We start from the raw sequence: 24122 nt of genomic DNA, 5'->3' as shown, positions 1-24122 counted from the left end.
AAAGATTCAGGTTAGGCCGGATTACTACTTAGTTGCATCATGCCAGTTCCCTGCACGGAAAAGTAGCAGAACTACAAGTTCACACCGTTTCAGGATCAACAATGACAAAGATACGGTAAAAAATGGTATTCATAAATCCGCCGTCCAAAAAAGTCGATGTCCTCACAAGTAAAGTAATCACAAGTGTGTGTGTGTGTGTGTGTGTGTGTGTGGTAAATAACCCATTTTGGGCGGGAACCCCTTTTGGTGTTAGCATTATGTTATGCTTTAGCTATTGAAAAATAGTAGATCTACAAACTCGTAGCGCGCCACCGAGTGGCGCGCTACGAGCTTGTAGGTCTGCTATTTTTTTTAAATCGAAAAACGACTGACAGAAACATAGCTTTTTCAGAAAACTGTCAGGATGTAGAAGACATTTTTAGAATCTGATCTCAGGTCAAAATGGGATAATGAAGCTTGTGCACGGGAATCCGTGCGACAGCCTTGGCAGATGGCTGACAGTCTGACAAAGCAAAGCCCCCCCCCCCCCCCCCCCCCCACGCATTCTTCAAGAGGGGGGGAGACGCACCGCGAGACACAGTCAACGACCTCCCCAGATGGGAGTCTCTTCATCGTCTCCATAAAAATGTTATTGTTCATCAATCTTTGTGTCTCGTACACACGCCTGCCTTACTTTGATCCCTCCATCTCTCTCTCTCTCTCTCTCTCTCGGTAAGCCTTTTTTGTCCTGCAAACCGTGGTGGATCGCCAGAAACGGCAACACGTGTTCAAGCAAGCTCGTCTTTGCCATGTTGAAACCATTCCCCTGGTCACATTTGGCCTTTAAACAAATGCAAATCAAGGATGAAATAAATGGCATCCTCCTCCACGTTAGCTCTGATGCATTTCACAAGCAATGTCTTCACATTCGTCCCATTCAAGAAATAATTTACCAGGGCAAGTTGACACTGATGATATTATCATAGTGGCAAATAACAATGTTAACCCATTTTGACCTGAGATCAGATTCTAAAAATGTCTTCTACATCCTGACAGTTTTCTGAAAAAGCTATGTTTCTATGTCAGTCGTTCTTCGACTTTTCAAAAATAGCAGATCTACAAGCTCGTAGCGCACCACTCGGTGGCGCACTATGAGCTTGTAGATCTGCTATTTTTCAATAGCTAAAGCATAACATAATGCTAACACCAAAAGGGGTTCACGCCCAAAATGGGTTGAACAAATGAAAATCAAGGATGAAATAAATGGCATCCTCCTCCACGTTAGCTCTGATGCATTTCACAAGCAATGCGTCTTCACATTCGTCCCATTCAAGAAATAATTTACCAGGGCAAGTTGACACTGATAATATTATCATAGTGGCAAAATAACAATGTTAACAAAAGGACCCATACAGTTCAAAATGCAGTTATGCACACTGATGGGATGATTAACCACTCACAACCTGTAAGTGTTCCAAACTTGAACAAAACATTTAAAAGAAAATCTTCACTAGTTCTCAAAAAACAGCCGATCTACAAGCTCACTGCACAGGAAGGATGTTAGACAAGGATTTGGGATGGCTTCGGTGTGTATAAACCCAGACTATCTATGTGGATTGGTTGGCCGATTTGTTAGTTTGCATATGACGTACATTTTCCCTTCAATGTCAATGGTGTTTAATGTTTTGGTGCTTAATTTACGTCATATTTAGCGGAATTCTGATCCGTTTCATTGTCAATGGCAAAATATTGAGACGGGCGGGGACAAGATTTAGCGGACATTTGACCTCAGAGTGTGTGTGTGTGAGAGTGAGTGAGTGAGAGTGAGTGAGTGAGTGAGAGAGTGTGAGTGAGAGAGTGAGTGTGAGAGAGAGAGAGAGAGAGAGAGAGAGAGAGTGTGTGAGTGTGTGAGTGAGTGAGTGAGAGAGAGAGAGTGAGTGAGTGAGAGAGTGAGAGAGAGTGTGAGTGAGAGAGAGTGTGAGTGAGAGAGTGAGTGAGTGAGTGAGTGTGAGAGAGAGAGAGAGAGAGAGAGAGAGAGAGTGTGTGTGAGAGTGTGTGAGTGTGTGAGTGAGTGAGTGAGTGAGTGAGAGAGTGAGTGAGAGTGAGAGAGAGAGTGAGCATGACGTTCATGTGTGTGCACCTGGGACTGACCTTGCGGCATGCGGGGTTGGGACAGCTGAACAGGGACATGCCTTTGTCCAACAAGGCCGGAAAGTTGCAGAACGGACACCTGGGAGGGTCAGAGAGGGAAGGTAGCTGGTGAGAGACAACCCAACGGACACAGACCACCCACTCCATACAGTACCTTCTCAACACCACATGAAAACCCAACGGACACAGACCACCCACTCCATACAGTACCTTCTCAACACCACATGAAAACCCAACGGACACAGACCACCCACTCCATACAGTACCTTCTCAACACCACATGAAAACCCAACGGACACAGACCACCCACTCCATACAGTACCTTCTCAACACCACATGAAAACCCAACGGACACAGACCACCCACTCCATACAGTACCTTCTCAACACCACATGAAAACCCAACGGACACAGACCACCCACTCCATACAGTACCTTCTCAACACCACATGAAAACCCAACGGACACAGACCACCCACTCCATACAGTACCTTCTCAACACCACATGAAAACCCAACGGACACAGACCACCCACTCCATACAGTACCTTCTCAACACCACATGAAAACCCAACGGACACAGACCACCCACTCCATACAGTACCTTCTCAACACCACATGAAAACCCAACGGACACAGACCACCCACTCCATACAGTACCTTCTCAACACCACATGAAAACCCAACGGACACAGACCACCCACTCCATACAGTACCTTCTCAACACCACATGATTTTTGATGCAATATTAAAAGGATACAGACTCGTTACTGTCTGGCAGAAACCTTGTATCGCCCCATATTTCAACCATTAAGATTTTCTGTACTTTTGTGTGACACACAATGTAGGGCATTGATTTATGAAGAGAAATAAAACTATCTACAGGCTCGCAACACGTCGCAACACATTGTGACACAATGTGGCTGCTATTTACAGGCTCGCAACACGTCGCAACACATTGTGACAACACAATGTGGCTATTTTCACTAGTTTGGAAATTCTGAAAGTGATTAAGTTCAGAGACTGTTTGTTAGTTGTTGTTTTTTTAAAATAAACTGAGCATCAAAAGTTCGGAAATTTAACTTTGGTCCATTATTTCTCCACTTTAATAATACCAATTGGTATAGAGCGTTTTAGTCCCGCCCCCTTTCAGAACAACGAGTGGCCCGGAAGAGAATTTCCCTTTCATGACCTTTTTACCAATAAAATAATATTAAAGAAACTGTTAACTAGTTAATATGTGTACCGTCTCTTTAAAAGCCTTAGTAATAACACATATTGGCCATTTTTACACTTCATTAATTTTACACTCAGTGTTAGGGAACTCAGTACAGTAGCGGGTTAATTTGAGAAATAATATAACTGGCACATCTACTGGATGGCAGGTGCAGGACTAAAGGTGGATAAGGCAATACAAACAATATATATTGTAGAAGTCTGCACACTAACTTTGTAAAGCTCCCAGTCAAGGCTTTATTACAGATTAACGTTTCGACACAGTGTCTTTATCAGACGAAGACAGAAGACTGTGTCCAAACGTTAATCTAGAATAAAGCCTTGACCGGGAGCGTTACAAAGTTTCATTGTTTTTTAAATATATTTCCCATTGAAAAGTATCAAGAGCTTGTGACCAAATAATGGGAAAACATTGGATCTGCTAAAGAAACTACAACTGTCCCTTCCTAAAATGTTAGGAAGGGACTAGTGGACAAGAGATCCACTATAAGTCATTTTACAATTAGTTGCATGCTGAAAATAGCCGATCTACAAGCCCACAACACGTCGCGCTGCGATGTGTTATGAGCTTGTAGATCGGCTATTTTCAGCAAGTGTAAAAACAGTCATTACGACGGCATCAAGGCCTACCAAAATGCATTTTAGACGACTTAATAAACTGTAGATTTAGTCGACTAAAAGTAGACCAACACTAAAACATTCCGGGTGACTAAAATGTGACTGAAACTAAATTAAAACTATTCAAGAGACCATGACTAAAACTAAAATAGAAATTTGCTGCCAAAAAAACACTGACACGCAGCAGTTCCCTTACCGCACTAGTTCGTCACCACAGCTGGCGGCCACAGCCTCCTCTGCCTGTCTCTCGTAATATTTCAAGAGGATGTTCTCTGGCAGAACCTTCTCCAGCTCGCACACCGGGTAGGAGCAGGTGCAGCCGCCCTCCATGCAGCTCAGCTCAGACTGCAACACACAGGTTGACATGATAGAAGACACAAGCAGACATTACTATTAACCCATTTAGGACTGAGACCAGATTCTACAAATGTCTTCTAAATTCTTGAGTTTTCTGAAAAACCCTATGTTTCTATGGCCGAACGGTTTGCGGAGCGGTCTTGATACCGGAAGGTCGCCAGTTCGTATCCCCGGACCGGCACGTTAAAATTACCACCGCTGAATTGCCCTTGAGCAAGGCATTGAACCACTACCATGAAATGTTCTATGAGCAGGGCCTGGCTGTAAACAAGTATCTGATGCTTAGTCCAGTTACCCTGGGTAAATATAGTAACTTCGCTTTGCTTTGCTAACAAACTATTTCCTGTCAAGGACCCCAGAAAGCGGAGCAGGGCAAGAGGCATGCATGGGTCAAGGGGATGACAACATGGTGTGTATGGCAGGACGGGGGGACCCTGTAAATGCCAGTGTCGTGTTAACCCATTTTGACCTGGGAACAATTCTAAAAATGTCTTCTAAATCATGACAGTTTTCTGAAAAACCCTATGTTTCTATGTCAGTGGTTCTCAAACTATTTCCTGTCAAGGACCCCAGAAATCATATGCAATCGGCCACCGACCCATATCTGAAAATATGTTGTTCCTCGTTGACAATAGCACATCTACAAGCTCACACATGGCATCTTATCATGACACCGCTGTTGCACAACAAAGAATAAAGCAGCCTTCAACAGGTGTCTGCCTGCCTGTCTGTGTGTGTGTGCTTGCGTGTGTGTACCTGTCCAGAGCCAAAGACTGCCTCCTGTGCGTACTTCACCAGGCACTCCTTGCAGAACAGATGACCGTCGGAACACTGGGTCATCTTCTCGAAGGCGTACTCGCCGTAGCAGCAGCCACACTCGATCAGCTGTCCGTCCTGTTTGGGGAAGAGAGGTGTACAAAATGCACTTCAGATGGTTCCTCCGACAGGCTGCACTCACTAAAACGTTGGCTCTATAGTATATCAACTCCCAAACATGTAGAATCAGACCAGTGTTGTTTTTGGCAGCAAATTTAGATTTTAGTTTTAGTCGTAGTCTCTTGAATAGGTTTCACTTAGTTTTAGTCACCTGGATTGTTTTAGTGTTAGTCTAGTTTCAGTCGACTAAATGTCATAAGATTTTAGTCGACTAAATCTACAGTTGATTTAGTCGAACAAAATGTGTTTTGGAGGGCATTGATGCCGTCGTAATGACTTGCTGAAAATAGCCGATCTACAAGCTATTTTCAGCATGCCACAAAGTGTAAAATGACTTCTACTGGATCTCTTGTCCACTAGTCCCTTCCTAACATTTTAGTCTAGTTTTTATTTGTTGACGAACAGTATATTTAGTCTTAGTTTTAGTCATCATAGCTTAGTTTTCATGTAGTTTCCATTTAGTTTGTCAGTGAAAAAAGGTAGAACATTTTTCGTCTTAGTTTTAGTCGACGAAAACACTGAATCAGACACATGACAGTTTTACAAGTAAAACAAGGAATGATTACATAGTAATAATGTGTCGGGTGAAACCACCAGACAGTGGCCTTGTGGTTAGAGTGTCCGCCCTGAAACTGGGAGGTCGGAGGTTCGATCCCCGGGCCGGGTCATAAGCAAAGACTGTAAAAATGGGACCCAATGCCTCCCTGATCACCATCAATGGGTTGGATTGGAAGCTTGTTTCACAAACAGCGCAGCTGTTGGGGTTTCTGTTATTTACAGGCTGTACAGACGTACAACCAAAGGGTCTCTTTTCCACAGATAGAGTAGTGTGTAGCTAAATGTATCCACTGATACCTTGTGTACTAATTGACTGGAGTCCTCCGGTGTGTCTCTTCATGTGCCTCATGGCACAATGAAACTTATTAATTACTGTAAAACTGGCTGCAAAAGTTTACAGTGCGTTATTCAGCATAATAGCTTTGCAGGGGCTTGCACTGCGGCTGCAGCTTCACAGATAATGACACGCGACCTTCAGCCATTTTTACTCCTGCGGAAATGTTCTCGTGCCAACATATTAAATAGATTAATTAGAGAGGGTCCATTTTAATGTTTGTGCAGCTGACCTCTTCAGGTCTCAAAACTGCTGACACCACACACATCATAAATATGAACCCAGCAGCAACTACACTACCAGCTGAGCAGCAAGGACACACACACACACCTTATGTGTCCTGAATACAAAGACTAGAACCCATTACTAAGTTAATTTAGAAATATACCGGCACTTTGCAATACGTTTAAAAATATACTCCAGAGGGCCACATTGCTGATGTAGCAAAAATAGCAGATGTACAAGCTCAAAACGCTTCGCGCTGCGACACGTTTTGAGCTTGTACATCTGCTATTTCTTCTATATTCGAATTGAAATCTTGAATTATTTTTTGCTATTTTTGAATTGGAATCCTGAAAATTAACATTTATATGTAATTTCAAATGCGTTTCATTATACTTGTGTTGAGCATTGAGCTACTAATTTAGACTGAAGTAATTAAAGTGGGTCATGTTTGCATGTTGTGGAATTGTAACAGCTGAAACCAATATTATATCAGTAGTCTGACATTAACCTGAGGGCCACATTATAGATATCTATCCATCCATCTCTATATGCCATTATATATAGAATTACTTTTCCATTTAGAGAATGGAGTGTGTGACAACACAACACAGAGTGGATTGAGAGAGGGAGATGAGACATCAAGTACATTCAAACATATTAGAAACTGTGAGAGAAGTAAATCAAGCAGCATGAACCCGACACAGACCTCAGGTCAGTTTTGGGCCTACCATTTTGTATTCGTCCTCGTTGACCTGCAGCGCCAGTAGGAAGTCCTCGTGCTGGAGTGGGCGGGGCACAAGACAAGACAGTTGAGACAGAGAAGATATTATCAACTGCAAACGGCTTTGCAATCAGACAGCATTGTTCACACCAGTGGTTCCCAAACCTTTTCATGTCAAGGACGCCCACATTGACACCAATTAGCCCGCGGAATCCCCCATTAGAAAATATATGCCAGGGACTTATTAGTTATCCCACCGCAGTTCTAGGAAAGCCCTGCTGTGATTGGCCAGTAGTCGTTGTGATTGACAGTTCTCGTTTTTGCGACCAGTCATTAGTCCTACAACTACAACCTATCTCAAACCCTCACCCTAAACCTAACCCCCCTAACCTTAACCCATGTCTAACCAATGACTAGTCTAAACTAAGTATGCACCCCCCTAAACCTAACCCGAACGGCCTAACCTCCCACGGGGCAGCACACCTAAACCTAACCTTAACTCATGTCTAACCAATGACTAGTCTAAACTAAGTATGCACCCCCCTAAACCTAACCCGAACGGCCTAACCTCAGTAAAACTATGCCTTCCCGGGAGCCAATCAGACACATGGTGAGGCGGGTCTACCCTAGAACGTTGGTGGGATTCATAATCACGCGCCAGGGACCCCCCCATGTTTCTATGTCAGTGGTGCTCAAACATTTTCATGTCAAGGACCCCCAAAAATATATGTATTTGGCCGACAACCCCCATCTGATAATATGTTGTTCCAGGAACCCTCCCAGAAGCAAAGATTTGAGTTAAAAACGTTCGCTATTGGGCCACAATTTCATGATTTTTCAAAAATAGCAGACCTACAAGTTCAAGCACCGAGTGCCGCGCTATGAGCTTGTAGATATGCTATTTTTCAATAGCTAAAAGTATAACGTAAAATGGGTTAATCCACGAGGATGTGGTTTTACGGTCTACTGCTCTGTTGACCACGTGTGTGTGTTTGTGTGAACATACCTCTGCCCACTCCTTGGCCTTCTGCTGGTAGAAGGACAGCTCCTTCTGGACGCTCTCCTCCAGCATGCCGTAAAGCTTGACGTGCCGCCGGTGTTGCGAGAGGAAGAACATCTTCTTCTCGTATTTCACAGACCCTGTCGTCAGGGAAACGAAAGAAGTGAATCATCAATCACGCCCCGAGTGAGTGTCCTAACACAAATATTCAACGTGTTCCAACTTCTGCAAAACACACAACATATATAAATGAACCCTATACCCTGGCAATTGTATTGCAGCCTATCAGAGCCGACCAGCTCAGTGGCCTAGTGGTTAGAGTGTCCACCCTGAGACTGGGAGGTCGGGGTTCAATCCCCGGCCGGGTCATACCAAAGACTCTAAAAATGGGACCCAATGCCTCCCTGCTTGACACTCAGCATCAAGGGTTGGATTGGGGGTAAGTCCCTGCGACATACTAGCGTCATGTCCAGGGGGTGTACTTGTACATCAAGCTGCCTCACGCTACAGAAACAGGAGATAGGCTCCTGCCCTATGGGCCTCATGGCTCTGCAAGGCTACTTACTATCAGAGTAAAACAGTCCATTAGTGAACAAGCAAAGGGCAATTCAGAATGGGGTGTTGGTTCTTGTGTGTCCATCTCCTTGCGCACAATAATATATCTCATGATTAGTTGTTTGTTTTAGGTCAGTCTGACCGAGTGCAATACATCCATTACAATATATTATTGTTAATCTTACATTCCTGTTTGTCAGAACATAGTGGTTTGGCAGTGTGATTCCTCCACACTGCCAAACCACTGTGACAATGAAACCACCACGTTACATTAATTTAGGCCACGCAACCGTCGAAAGAACCATGCTCTGCTCAGAGTAGAACTATGCTCTGCTCAGAGTAGAACCAGTTCTTATTGGGAGAACTATGCTCTGCTCAGAGTAGAACCAGTTCTTATTGGGAGGGACTTCCTTTATACTCATCATTTAGCATTATGTTATGCTTTAGCTATTGAAAAATAGCAGATCTACAAGCTCATAGCGCGCCACGAGTTTGTAGGTCTGCTATTTTTGAAAAATCGAAGAACCACTGACATTCTGAAACATAGCTTTTTCAGAAAACTGTCATTTTCAAACAGACATTTTTAGAATCTGATCTCAGGTCAGAATGGGTTGAATGTGATGCAGTGCATTTACCGTGCTCGAACTGATCTCAGGTCAGAATGGGTTCAATGTGATGCAGTGCATTTACCGTGCTCGAACTGGAAATCTATGCAGCTTCCCCGTTCAGTGGACGCTTTACTCCGCTCTCCACTCCGCCTCTTCCCTGATGGGTCGTCCGATTCCTGCCATTTCTGCAACGCTTCACATAAGGCCTGCAGGTAGGTAGAGATATTAAACCATCAGGCCTGCAGGTAGGTAGAGATATTAAACCATCAGGCCTGCAGATAGGTAGAGATATTAAACCATCAGGCCTGCAGGTAGGTAGAGATATTAAACCATCAGGCCTGCAGGTAGGTAGAGATATTAAACCATCAGGCCTGCAGGTAGGTAGAGATATTAAACCATCAGGCCTGCAGGTAGGTAGAGATATTAAACCATCAGGCCTGGAGATAGGTAGAGATATTAAACCATAAGGCCTGCAGGTAGGTAGAGATATTAAACCATAAGGCTGCAGGTAGGTAGAGATATTAAACCATCAGGCCTGCAGGTAGGTAGAGATATTAAACCATCAGGCCTGCAGGTAGGTAGAGAAGAGATATTAAACCATCAGGCCTGCAGGTAGGTAGAGATATTAAACCATCAGGCCTGCAGATAGGTAGAGAAGAGATATTAAACCATCAGACCTGCAGGTAGGTAGAGATATTAAACCATCAGGCCTGCAGATAGGTAGAGAAGAGATATTAAACCATCAGGCCTGCAGGTAGGTAGAGATATTAAACCATCAGGCCTGCAGGTAGGTAGAGATATTAAACCATAAGGCCTGCAGGTAGGTAGAGATATTAAACCATAAGGCCTGCAGGTAGGTAGAGATATTAAACCATCAGGCCTGCAGGTAGGTAGAGATATTAAACCATAAGGCCTGCAGGTAGGTAGAGATATTAAACCATCAGGCCTGCAGGTAGGTAGAGATATTAAACCATCAGGCTGCAGGTAGGTAGAGATATTAAACCATGAGGCCTGCAGGTAGGTAGAGATATTAAACCATAAGGCCTGCAGGTAGGTAGAGATATTAAACCATAAGGCCTGCAGGTAGGTAGAGATATTAAACCATCAGGCCTGCAGGTAGGTAGAGATATTAAACCATAAGGCCTGCAGGTAGGTAGAGATATTAAACCATCAGACCTGCAGGTAGGTAGAGATATTAAACCATCAGGCTGCAGGTAGGTAGAGATATTAAACCATCAGGCCTGCAGGTAGGTAGAGATATTAAACCATAAGGCTGCAGATAGGTAGAGATATTAAACCATAAGGCTGCAGGTAGGTAGAGATATTAAACCATCAGGCCTGCAGGTAGGTAGAGATATTAAACCATAAGGCTGCAAATAGGTAGATATTAAACCATCAGGCCTGCAGGTAGGTAGAGATATTAAACCATCAGGCCTGCAGGTAGGTAGAGATATTAAACCATCAGGCCTGCAGGTAGGTAGAGATATTAAACCATCAGGCCTGCAGGTAGGTAGAGATATTAAACCATCAGGCCTGCAGGTAGGTAGAGATATTAAACCATCAGGCCTGCAGATAGGTAGAGATATTAAACCATCAGGCCTGCAGATAGGTAGAGATATTAAACCATCAGGCTGCAAATAGGTAGATATTAAACCATCAGGCCTGCAGGTAGGTAGAGATATTAAACCATCAGGCCTGCAGGTAGGTAGAGATATTAAACCATCAGGCCTGCAGATAGGTAGAGATATTAAACCATCAGGCCTGCAGATAGGTAGAGATATTAAACCATCAGGCCTGCAGGTAGGTAGAGATATTAAACCATCAGGCCTGCAGGTAGGTAGAGATATTAAACCAGTCAAGACAGGGAACAGTGGAAGTGATTGCCAAGTATTAGTATGTCCCACCCAGCACATCTTTTGAACATGGGTTTACTTATATTAACTTTATTTAGCTACATCAATAAAAATGGTTATTCATTTGTTACCGTTCTATTTCTGCACATTATGACATACGATATATACATCTATCTATATGCGCGCGCACACACACACACACACACACACACACACACACACACACACACACACACACACACACACACACACACACACACACACACACACACACACACACACACACACACACACACACACACACACACACACACACTTTCCGCTCTATATGAGAAAATTGATTTGACCCGTTTCTATTCTTAGGACATACCAGAATTTAGCAATAAGGATAGTGAGATCTGGTTACTACACTCATATTGTGTATAATACGTACATGTGAGGGTTGTGAGATCTGGTTACCACTCATATTGTGTATAATACTTATACATGTGAGGGTTGTGAGATCTGGTTAATAAACTCATATTGTGTATAATACTTATACATGTGAGGGTTGTGAGATCTGGTTACTACACTCATATTGTGTATAATACCTATATGTGAGGGTTGTGAGATCTGGTTACTACACTCATATTGTGTATAATACTTATACATGTGAGGGTTGTGAGATCTGGTTAATAAACTCATATTGTGTATAATACTTATACATGTGAGGGTTGTGAGATCTGGTTACTACACTCATATTGTGTATAATACGTACATGTGAGGGTTTGAGAAAAGAGGAGAGATTGACCACTATGGTGAGAGAAGACAAAAGGGGGAGGTGAGGTAATAACATTATGATGCGAGCAGCGGCACCTTTCGTGTGATTGCATAATGGCCCTTGAGGTTGTTGAGAGCCCATTTGACGTCCTGAGTCTTGAGCATCCTGAAGTCGGCCATCAGCAGGTCGGCAGCCTGCATCATGGCCTCTGCTCCCACGGTGCCCAGCCTGCTGTAGTCAAACAGGTCCTCCGTCACCTGTAGGGGACCGCACCAAGAGACCAGGACAGGGAGAGCATTGATTGATTGATTGATTGAAGAATTTATTAACAGTTTGCAGAATTACAGTACATTTCAAGCACAAACTCAATACAAAGGCTGTTAACTGTGAGTGGACGACCCAATTAAGCATTACACTTGTTTCCAACAGGGTCCACCATGTTCAAATCATCAAAACATTTAGAGACGTACAAATAGACACTTCTATAGACAGAACAGGAATTCATCAAAAAAGAATTCATCAAAAAGGAGGTAAAAAGGGAAAAGAAAAAAATACAGTGAGGGGAAAAAAAGGGGGGGGCGGGGGGGGGGGATTCACGTTCAGCTCCGTTAAATTGTTTGTTTTCCTTGGAGGAGCTGCGTTGGGTCCCCAAGTCGGCTCCGTGGCCGTACCTTGAGTTGGCTGTGTGGCCGTGACCATCTCTTGTGTTGTCCTTGCGTTGGGTCCCCAAGTTGGCTCAGTGGCCATACCTTGAGTTGGCTGTGTGGCCGCGACCGTCTCTTGTGTTGTCATTGCGTTCGTGTTTGAGGGATTCCGATTTTACAGGGGCCAGTTTCGAATTGCAGCCGTCCGTAGGTGCCCTTTGAGAGCGGTTTTGAAAGAGTCAAGGGATTCGCATGTCTTAATGACAGTTGGTAGGGCGTTCCACATTTTAGTGGCATAGGAGCGAAAAGAATTTAGTCCCTTGTTTGTGCCGAATCTGGGTTGTACATGGTTCTGCATGTAGCAGAACCATGAAGCAGTGTTGTCGTTTTCGTCGACTAAAACTAAGACGATAAAATAATTTGTCGACTACCATTTTCCACTGACGAAAACTAAATGGAAACGACATGTAAACTAAGCTACGATGACTAAAGCTAAGACTAAATATATTGACAATTTCGTCAACAAATAAAAACTAGACTAAAATGTTAGGGACTAGTGGAGATCATTTTACACTTCACGCTGAAAATAGCCGATCTACAAGCTCACAACGCGTCGCAGCATTACGACGCCATCAAGGCCCGCCAAAATACATTTTAGTCGACTAAATCACCTGTAGATTTAGTAGACTAATATCTTATGGTATTTAGTCGACAAACTAGACCAACACTAAAACATTCCAGGTGACTAAAACAAAATGAAAACTATTCAAGAGACTATGACTAAAACTAAAACGAAAATTTGCTGCCAAAAACACAGGCCTGTAGAGGGCGATACTGTATGTACTGTAATAACACAGGTCCTCCTGAGACCCGTCCCAATCCAGTGATTTAATACTTTAAGACATTTAGACCTGAGGACGATTGTACAAATGTCTTATAAATCCACAGTTTCTATGTCAGTGGTTCTCAAACTCATGTCAAGGACCCCCAGAATTATATGAAATTGGCCTCCGACCCCCATCTCAAAATATGTTGTTCCAGGGACCCTCCCAGAAGGACAGATTTGAGATAAAAACGTTCGTTCTGAAAGAATATATATAAAGATTTGCGTCACATTTTCACGGGTTTTTCAAAAATAGCAGACCTACAAGCTCGTAGCGCGGCACCGAGTGCCACGCTATGAGCTTGTAGATCTGCTATTTTTAAATAGCTAAAGCATAACATAATGCTAAATGATGAGTATAAAGGAAGTCCCTCCCAATAAGAACTGGTTCTACTCCGAGCATAATGCTTAAAACACCAAAAAGGGTTCCCGCCCCAAAATGGGTTAAGGCATTACATACTTGGCTCATTACATTCTCTGTCATTCTGATCAATTAAAACACCTTTTACCCAATTGTTGAGTTAGAAATATAAACCATTAATTTGTGCACAGTGGGCACAGGCCAGAAACCTCTCTGCATCATGCGTGTGCATGCCAAGGGGTGTGCCAAGGAGATTATGAATTAACGTTAAATTCCTGTTGAGTTCTTGCGTTACCCGTTCACCTGCGCACGCACTCACCATTTAACACCCTGAGCGCACAGGGTGGAGTTCTCCGGCCTATCAATTAGTAACGCCCTGCGCTCAAGACGGCGATTGATATAGATTATCGATATCAAAATTGATCGCATCGCTCCACAGGCTGGGAGCGTCTGTTGCGCAACATTCGATGTTGCACAACAGCGGGACGTCATCGATAACTCTTGATCTAAATCATTCCGTCCAATCCTAAGAAAAGATTGTGTTAGACGGCCCACCGTGGTTCCGTCGCTAGTCGCGATAGAATTGTTGTCGATCGTTGTCCATCGCCTCAAGAGTGTTTTGGCTACATCTAGCTACTTCAGCCACATCCGGGATAACATCCGGTCCGTCGCTAAATGTGCTCCGCTGCTATAAATCGCTGGGCGCTATGATTTAATGCAAGGGGTTTCAACCGATTATGAACCAGGGACCACCACCCTGACTGAGAATCAACCTGGGGACCACTGTTGTGGGGAGGGGGCATATGGGCATGTTGTGGGGGGGGAAATTAACCTTCCATATTAAACTAATTTCATTGCAACTTACTGTATGTATGAGCGAGCACTAGTCGCATGCGATTGATTATGGGCACATTTAATTATAATGGTGACTCAACCAGACAAACTGGTACAGATTCCCTTGAAATTCTCACTCCCTTTTCTGTGGAAGTTCTAGATGTCAGACTTCCCAGTAACTGACAACATTGACGCGTCATCATCATTTTTCACTGGGTCATTTACTGCATTGTTTCTCAACTTGTGGTCAGTACAATAAATTAAAATACAAATCTTCACTTTCCTACATTACTAGATGCATGGTCAGGGACCACATGCAACACCTTCACGGACCACCTGTTGAAAACCCATGATTTAATGGATTCAATAACCCCAGGCGTTCAGGGTGTTAACACTTTGTGCGCCCACGCAAAAGTGGGTGAAAATCACTTTCACCTAGAAAATCCATTCATTTTTTTTTAATTCAGCTGACTGTGGAGACACATGCTGGAACTTTTTACTTGAAATGTTTTATAGTTTCTGAGTTATTTAATTTAAACGCCCAATGCATTCTCATTGGCGAAAACACAAACTTTGGCACCACGTATTAAAAACAAAAACAAAACATTATGATTTTTTTGTTTAAAAATAAATAAAAAAATTAAAATTATTTATTATTATTTTTTTCAAAGACGTCCACAGACGTCTTGGGCACTGCACGTGCGGTAATACCAAAGCCGTCCACAGACGTCTTGGGCACGTTAACTGTGGAAACCGCTACAGCACGCACACCCCCCTAACCCTCCCTACCGGTGCCTGTGTTTCTCCAGACTCTAGCAGGATGCTGGTAGGAACGGCTGTGGCTGCTGCAGCCTCTCTCCTGGGATACGGGTTCTCCAATAGTGCATTGCACACACTAGAAACACAGAGAGAGACCATTTACAATTTAGGGCATTTAGCAGACGCTCTTAATCCAGAGGGATTTACAGTTAAGCAAGAACACCACATGGTGATACATCAAATGCATAAAAGAATTGTCATCAACAATCATAATAATAATCATAAGACAATTTAAAAATCAGACCCATCTGAAGTGAGTGGTACTGTACTGTACTGAACTGTACTGTACAAGCCCTCCTTCCTGGCCTGTGTGTTAGGCTGGGCAACAGTGACACTTGGTGGTGAACAAACGCTAACGCTATTTTCGTGCTCAGACAGACCCAGCCACCCAGCCAGGGACAGACCCAGGGACACACATAGCCGTCTATAGGAGCGGTTGCAACACTCAAAAAATACACACATGGACACCCAAACGTAAACCATATCTTAACGCCTATTACAATAGTCATATTGTCTCGTTATTGTTAAATGGCGTTTAATGTTCACCATTACATCACCTAAACAACATGAGTTAGACTTTAATATATTAGCGCCCCTCACTTCACACAGGTGTGATTTTTTTTGGTCAATATACATATCAACATATCCAACCCTTACACAAGGTTACAATTATAAAGAGTTAATAAACTAACACTGAGGATTCTGTGTCGACATGGACCAATAGCCCTGCATCGTCTAATCACAGTCTTTAATTAAAGTCATTTAGAAGGAAAGTAGATGCTTCTTACAAATTTATGTCGTTGTTCTGTTGGACAAGGTCTGCTACATAGTCCTCCTGGGCATCGGGAAATAGATCCAACTGGAGCGCATACAGAGAGGAGATGGATGGGGACAGACAGAGGAGAAAGAGTTACAACATTGGTTCAGAACAGTGTTTTCCTTGGAAACTAAATTAAAACTAAGCTATGATGACTAAAACTAAATGTATTGACAATTAGTTGCATGGTGAAAATAGCAGATCTACAAGCCCACAACACGTGGCGCTGCGACGCGTTGTGAGCTTGTAGATCGGCTATTTTCAGCAAGTGAAGAAAAAAAACTGTCATTACGACAGCATCAAGGCCCGCCAAAATACATTTTGTTCAACTAAATCAACTGACTAAAACTAGACTAAACACTAAAACAAAAACAGCAAAAACACTGGTTCAGAACCCCCAGGGGTCATTGAGGGGGGGGGGGGGTTAACAGTTTAAGAGTTTAAACATTTTAAGTCTTACCCATAAAAAATGTCAGCCATTTAAAAAGCCATTTGTTTTGCTGGGTCAATTTGAGGGTCCTTGACTTGGAAATGTTTGAAGCACTGATTTAAAAACACACTTTATTGGATAGTGTACAGTATGGTGACAGGAAATGGAGAGAGCTGGGGGGGGGGGGGTGACACGCGGCAAAGGTCGTCGGGGTCGGGAGTCGAACCCGCGCCGCGCCACCCCGCCATGCGCAGCCTAGGTGCCCGGACCGCTACACTAGGCGCCATATATTCAAGTGATTATTTTTCTGTCAACTTATTTATAATACTAAATTTAGCTTTTTGAGAGATCTAAATTCTTCCCGTCCAATGTTAAGCTCTGCTTCAAAGGCAGAAGGATGTAGGTAGGTGCAGGGACATTTGCACAGCACCTTTGATGTATGAAAACTTTAAATGGGACATTCTGCAGTGGTTTAACCCATTTAAACAGTTTTCTGAAAAACCTGTCAGTGGTGCTCAACCTTTTTCATGTCAAGAACCCCCAGAATTACCTGTATTTTGCCACAGCCCCCCCCCCCCCCCCGATGCAATATTGGAGTTAAAAATGCTCTCTGAAAGAATATATATATATTCAATGATTTGCGCCACATTCAAGATTTTTCATAAATGGCTAAAGTATGACATAATTGCTTATATTAAAACACCAAAAGAGGTTCCCGTCCTGAATAGTTTAAAAATAATCTGGGCATATCGGCTGCAATACAGTAACTGCAGATGCCTAAAAAAAATAAAAAGTACTCACCACGTCACGTATCAAAGCTCTAATATGAGGTTGATACTCGGGCCTCTCCGGCCTGTTTCCCTCTCGGGGCACAGAGGGACCAGGCCTGACATCGTCTGCTGGGACCGGAGGAGGGAACCCAAACGGTGGAGGAGGGATCCCAAACGGTGCGGGGGCTGGGTTGGCCCCTTCTGGGTTCGGGGCTGGAGCAGGGGCGGGGGCCGGAGCTGGGGCGGGGGCCGGAGCTGGGGCGAAAATGAGACTGGCCTGTCTCAGAATGGGCAGTCTGGGGTGGTGGGGGATTGCTGCGGGCTGCGCCGCAGGGGGTGCAGGGGGATTGGGGATGGGGTTATTATTATTAGGCACCCTGGCATTGGGGTTAGGGGCTGGGGGAACCTGATTAGGCTCAGCCATAGGCTGAGGGTTGGGGTTGACCCCTCCTCCCGGTGCCGCCTGGCTGCCCACGGTGATCCTGTGACCTGCCTCCGGTTGTCCCAGTCGTTCTGGAGCTGCGGCGATCAGCACGGCGGGCGGGATCATAGTCGGGATCATAGGCGGGATCATAGTCGGGATCATAGTCGGGATCATAGGCGGGATCATAGTCTCTCTCGCCTCTGCTCTGTTGAGTCCGAACGGGACGAACAGGTTGCCCTGGGCGGGATTTGGTGGCATGCGCTGATATGCTGACATGCGTTCATTTAGTATTGTCATCACTGGACGATGTGAGCTGATGGACACACTTAACTGGGTCTGTTTGGATGTACTGGGCTGAGGGTCTGTCCGTGTGTGTGTGGCTGTATGAGCAGATGAAGCACTAGGTTGCTGGTTCTCCTGCGAGAGTGTGTAACGGTTACTAGTACTGATGGTTACTTGTGTTGACCCATGAACGGTGATTGCCGCCGGTAAAAATAAAACCTGAATGTTAGAGGTACTTGCTTGGGACTGTGTATGCGCGTGTGCTGTCGACGACGTGCCTGGTTGTGGCTGTGCCTTCCCGGACGTGCTAGGTTGAGGCTGAGCCGATGGATCTGGAACTTTTGCGTTGTGTTGTCGAGATGGGCCAGGGGCGGCGGCGGCCTTGGCATCTCTGGAGGTAGACGGGGCAAAGGTGCATGTCCTCGCTTGGTTGTCCGAGGTTGTGACTGTGAGTGTTGAAGCACTGGGCTGCGGCTGTGTGTACATGGAAGGTTTTAGCGGAGACTGTAAATGTGTTAAAGAGCCAGCTTGAGGCTCCCGCTTCATGGGCTGTTTTGCGTGGCCCTTGGAGGTAGACGCGACAGCGTCGAGGCCCATGGACAAAGTACTTGGAGCCGTGGCTTGGATTGGTTTGGCTGGTGACCCACTCCATGTTGCTGCTGGGCGAATCACCTGTCTTCGTGGAGGTAGCGCCTTGACACAGAAATAAACCAAACGTACAATTATAAACAGGACATTTTGGGCACACACCAGCCACAGCGGCTGGTAGATAGCCGAATCATCGTACCAAATGCGATTTTACAAACACAAAAAGTCATTAAAATACTTTATATGAAATGCTCACATATTTGGAGCCAATACCAAATAATACACCAATTAATTATTCTCTCCTCTAGGCACAGAATCTAAGATGCTTGAAGTCTAGTGTGAAGTTTCCATAGCCTGTACATTTTTGCGGTGCCATGTCATCTGCCGGTGTGGTCCACTTGACTACATCTATCAGGGTTCCGAGTTAATGCAGTCATTCATCAGGATATTTTAACAGGACTGCTTATCACTTCTCTCCCATGCTGCACATACCCTAGCCCCTTAGATAGCACTTTATGTAGACTTAGATAGCATTTTATACAGACTTATAGTATGTTACGTAGACAGCACTAGAATTTATAGTATATATGTATACCGGTAGTATAGTATGAAGAGTGTATAGTTTCATTATATAGATATTCCACTGTTATGTTCTTAGCTTACACATGTTTCATGATAACTACTTTTTATGTATGTGATATATTGCCATGCTTTTTGTTCTTTCTTATTGTAAATCGCTCTGGATTAACCCAGTCTGGGCGGGAACCCCTTTTGGTGTTTTAAGCATTATGTTATAATTTAGCTGTTAACGATTTCACGATTTTTCAAAAAATAGCAGATCTACAAGCTCATAGCGCGGCAACGAGTGCCGCACTACGAGCTTGTAGGTCTGCAATTTTTTGAAAAATCGTGAAAATGTGACGCAAATCATACGTTTTTCTGCAAACTGTCATGATTTAGAAGGCATTTGTAGAATCTGGAATCAGGTCGAAATGGGTTAAGAGCGTATGTTAAATGCCTAAATTGTAAATTGTAATACTGGCAATCATGTTTATTGAAACCTCAGAATGGTAATGATGGCATTTATTATGCAGGAGACGAAAGACACTCACCTCCAGGATGCTGACGTCGTCGTCGTCGTCAAAGGGGACCAGAACAGGACCAGAGTCAGGTACCCGAGTCACCAGCTCCTCATCAGAGTCGTCGGAGATGGTGATGAGCTCCCTCCGACGTGACCGACGGCCTAAAAGCAGTAAGTATAACAATGCTTAGTTAAAACACCAAAAGCTAACCCAAAATGGGTTAACGTCCAAGTGGTTATAGTAAATATGTTTGTTAATGAACAGGTGCAGTGGTCTTACCATGACTCCGATGAATGTTGAAGCTTCCCAAGTGAATAACGTCATTGTCACTACCTCCTTCTGCCATTGTGATACTAAAGTAACAGAGGCTCACGGTCACTCGCTACAGCCACAGCTCAAAGATCACCAACATCTATTAGACACACACACACACACACACACACACACACACACACACACACACACACACACACACACACACACACACACACACACACACACACACACAGAGAGTATTTAGCAGACACTCTTAATCCAGGGAGATTTACAGTAAGCAAGAACACCACATGGTAATACATCATCATGATCAAATTGTCATCAAGAATCATAAGGAAGCTAAGAGAAAGTAGAATATATCTATACAATGAAACTATGAGTATGACTACTATGTCTACATAAAATGCTCAGTCACAGTCACACACACACAGACACTCACACCAGGAAATGCAGTCCACTAGCAAAAACCATCAAGAATCATCATTACTTACATTAGCTTTAGATCGATTTTCAATGACAATTCAATTGTCAATTGAATTCAAATCAGATTCATTATTTCACTGAGGAGCAAGTTAAGCAGATCAAATAGACCTTATGCAGGACAAGCAGGTTGATTTGTGCCTCCAGCTCTTAGATACACTCTAAGCTCCAGCTCTCCATTTAGCTTTGTGTTTTGGTTTAGTGTAAAACCAGGAGAACCGACACTAGGACAGTAGTCATCTGGTCATGTATATCTTCTCCTCTCCCATTAGCTTTATCTTTGATTCACTTCCCATTTACCGGTGTGTCACCAATAAGCTAAACTGGTGGTGCTGTTTAGCGTGACAAGCGCTCTCAAACTTTGCACCTTTTTGCCTCGAGACTCACAACAAGCTAGCGTTAACAGCTACACCATTCTTTGTGCAATGCTTACCTAACATAGATGGAGTTAAGGTTTAACAACAACACGTACGCTGAAGCATTCGAACAATATCAACCTGTCAAAGAACACAAACTGAAATGTATCGTTTCCACCCAGGAAAAAACAACAACACAGTCGAAACGAAAGGAGAAGTCGAGTGAGAGAGAGAGAGATGTTAGCTTTAGCCGAGAAGCTAAAGCAAACATTACGACTGTCTGTGTGAATATCTGCCCTACAGTCGATCAGCTCGTCCCTTCATAGAGTCCCATGTCGTTCTGAATATTCATGTTCTTTCATAAGTATAATGTACCTCAGACAGCCTCGCCTAAAACGGTCTTTTTTTCGGTTGATGTTCTTGACCAGCGGGAATAAAACAGTGCCAAAACAAGAGTGGGTGCCTACGTCACACCGTACGCAAGACGTTTTAAAAAAACGAGTTGCATTCTGGGAGTTGTATTTATAAAAAGTATTCTGTTGATTGACTTGACTAGTGGTTCCCAAACGTTTTTGTGTCAAGGACCCCCAAATCAACATTTATTAGGCCACGGACCCCCCCCCCCCATTTGAAAACATATGCCAGTGACTCCGATAAGGGAGGATTTTTACGGCTCCAGCAGTGATTCCGAAACATTAATTTCAAGGACCCCCCGTTTCACACGCATTATAGAGGGTATGCGCGTGACATCATCATCAAACCCGGAAGTTATGCAGGAACGCCTACTGAGTGGCAAAAAACTACTTTCTGGCCTTGACAGCCCATACATCCAAACAGAAAAGTCCTATCCGATTGCATGTTAAACAATGTTAAACTCACTTTGCATGTTGCTTTGCCACTCGAGGTGCCATTCACTTTAAGCATGCGCATACCCTCTATACTACGGACCCCCGATTTAATGGCATTTCTATCTCTGGTACCCCAATTTATATTGTAAATGTAAACCCACTGTTAATTTAACTCTGAGGGTACAAATGGACCCGTTAGGGTCCATTTGTACACTCTCTGAGTTACAGACCCATAAAGGTCCATTTGGTTACAAATCATCATTTAGCTGGGTCCCCCCTGGAACGCCCTCAAGTAACCCTGGGGGTATCCGGACCCCACTTTGGGAACCACTGCTCTACAGTCTACACAGGTGATCCAACAGCTCAACCATTCAAAAGTTCAAGAAGACAAAAAAAACTAGGCGATTTGCACAAATTGGTAAAACTGTAACAGAAATACAAAATACAATAAATGATATGGCATTTACATAAACGTCTTGACACAAAATCACAACATCATACAATAAACTTACAGACTGACTTCTTCTGACTTCTGAGGGCTTCTAGTCAGTCAAGGAAGGGAAAGGCAGAAAGTGAGCACTGCTACTACCAAACATTTAACTCATGAATCACACTAAGCTGAATCCAACTACTAATTAGGCTGCTAATACGATGAGTGAGTGAGTTGCAAAGTCAAAACACGCCAGCAGGTGGCAAACTTTTCACACACCTGAGGCAAGCTTCAAAAGACTTTTGAGACAATGCATTTCTCCACAGGGTACTTGGCTGAGGTGATGAGCTCTCAGACAGTCATCAGACAGTCTCCTCACCCATGATGATCAAATAAGCATGGTGACCAAAATTACATAGCCTAATTATTATTGCTTTCTCTACAGGGTACTTGGCTGAGGTGATGAGCTCTCAGACAGACAGTCTCCTCACCCATGATGATCAAATAAGCATGGTGACCAAAATTACATAGCATAATTATTATTGCAAATATATGGAAAGTATGGATTGTCACGAGACCACACATGTCAATAAGGTGTTCAATCAATCAATCAATCCTGTATCCATGTAGGTCATTTACTTTTCACCTTACAATGGAATTATGGTCAAATTCCAAAAATGTTGTTCTGCTCATATGGGCATTAATGTGTCTTCCGGCGTATTTGACAAACATGTTTAATAGTTCCTTATTCATATATTCCATATGTTGAGACTGATTGGCGAAACGGGGCCATTGTCTCTCTTCACATCCATCCGTCCCGCATACAGGACTGTACACATTTGGACGCGCGCACACACGCACGCACACGCACACACACACACACACACACAGTTAATATTGGCTTATGCCAGTTTAAATTAACATACAAATTAAGGAGAATCTTCAATTTAGTTTCTTTTTAATATAATCTTATTTACATTGAATTTTTTCATAAATGTTTAGTACATAGTAAGTTACAATACTCTTGCATCCATTACACAATAAATTCAGAACCTAGAAAATGGGAGATCGCAATGATACTGCAAAAACAGTCATTTTTCAACCTTACAGCGCATTCCCAAACGCGTTCCAATGCATTTATTCAACATTTAGGTTTTGATTTCATTCATTTCATTTCTCCGGAGGCTCGAGGACTGTCAAAGATATCTTTGTTCATTCACGGTGGTCTCCAGATGAAAATGCCTACAAGAGAAACCTTTAAGCCCGACCCAACCCTTGAGCCAACAGTCAAGAGGAACCTTTAAGCCCGACCTTTGACCCAACCCTTGAGCCAACAGTCAAGAGGAACCTTTAAGCCCGACCCAACCCTTGAGCCAACAGTCAAGAGGAACCTTTAAGCCCGACCCAACCCTTGGGCCAACAGTCAAGAGGAACCTTTAAGCCCGACCCAACCCTTGAGCCAACAGGAACCTTTAAGCCCGACCTTTGACCCAACCCTTGAGCCAACAGTCAAGAGGAACCTTTAAGCCCGACCCAACCCTTGAGCCAACAGTCAAGAGGAACCTTTAAGCCCGACCCAACCCTTGAGCCAACAGTCAAGAGGAACCTTTAAGCCCGACCTTTGACCCAACCCTTGAGCCAACAGTCAAGAGGAACCTTTAAGCCCAACCCAACCCTTGAGCCAACAGTCAAGAGGAACCTTTAAGCCCGACCCAACCCTTGAGCCAACAGTCAAGAGGAACCTTTAAGCCCGACCCAACCCTTGAGCCAACAGTCAAGAGGAACCTTTAAGCCCGACCCAACCCTTGAGCCAACAGTCAAGAGGTGAACGCAGTGGGAAGGAAATGACGGGGAGAGAACAAAAATTGAGAGAACCATCATAGGCACAAATAAAGGGGGAGATGGCGGA

At 43.8% G+C, this 24122-nt stretch overlaps 1 protein-coding gene across 4 annotated transcripts in view; it reads right to left on the bottom strand.

Annotated features, from left to right (window-relative positions):
* Window positions 1-22386, bottom strand: part of rnf216 (ring finger protein 216) — a 47228-nt gene extending 24842 nt beyond the window's left edge. The window contains exons 1-13 of one of the 4 annotated variants that reach the window (XM_079521219.1): window positions 22296-22386; window positions 20103-20235; window positions 19854-19984; window positions 17479-18846; window positions 16219-16289; window positions 15401-15506; window positions 11985-12146; window positions 9359-9482; window positions 8120-8253; window positions 7121-7171; window positions 5096-5233; window positions 4179-4327; window positions 2131-2209 (exon numbers count right to left, since the gene is read on the bottom strand). In XM_079521219.1, the coding sequence (XP_079377345.1) occupies window positions 2131-2209; window positions 4179-4327; window positions 5096-5233; window positions 7121-7171; window positions 8120-8253; window positions 9359-9482; window positions 11985-12146; window positions 15401-15506; window positions 16219-16289; window positions 17479-18846; window positions 19854-19984; window positions 20103-20169 (2580 nt within the window). In that variant the 5' untranslated portion in view covers window positions 20170-20235; window positions 22296-22386. Of the gene's footprint in view, window positions 1-2130; window positions 2210-4178; window positions 4328-5095; window positions 5234-7120; window positions 7172-8119; window positions 8254-9358; window positions 9483-11984; window positions 12147-15400; window positions 15507-16218; window positions 16290-17478; window positions 18847-19853; window positions 19985-20102; window positions 20236-21310; window positions 21418-22291 lie in introns of those variants that run through there. The other 3 variants (XM_079521222.1, XM_079521221.1, XM_079521220.1) reach the window with 3 other exon arrangements.
* Between the last annotated feature and the right edge of the window lie 1736 nt (window positions 22387-24122).

Source organism: Electrona antarctica (assembly GCF_951216825.1).
Source record: "Electrona antarctica genome assembly, chromosome: 14".
Taxonomy (NCBI): domain Eukaryota; kingdom Metazoa; phylum Chordata; class Actinopteri; order Myctophiformes; family Myctophidae; genus Electrona; species Electrona antarctica.
Note: the sequence above shows the minus strand (reverse complement) of the source record. Positions and strands in the feature narration are given on the sequence as shown.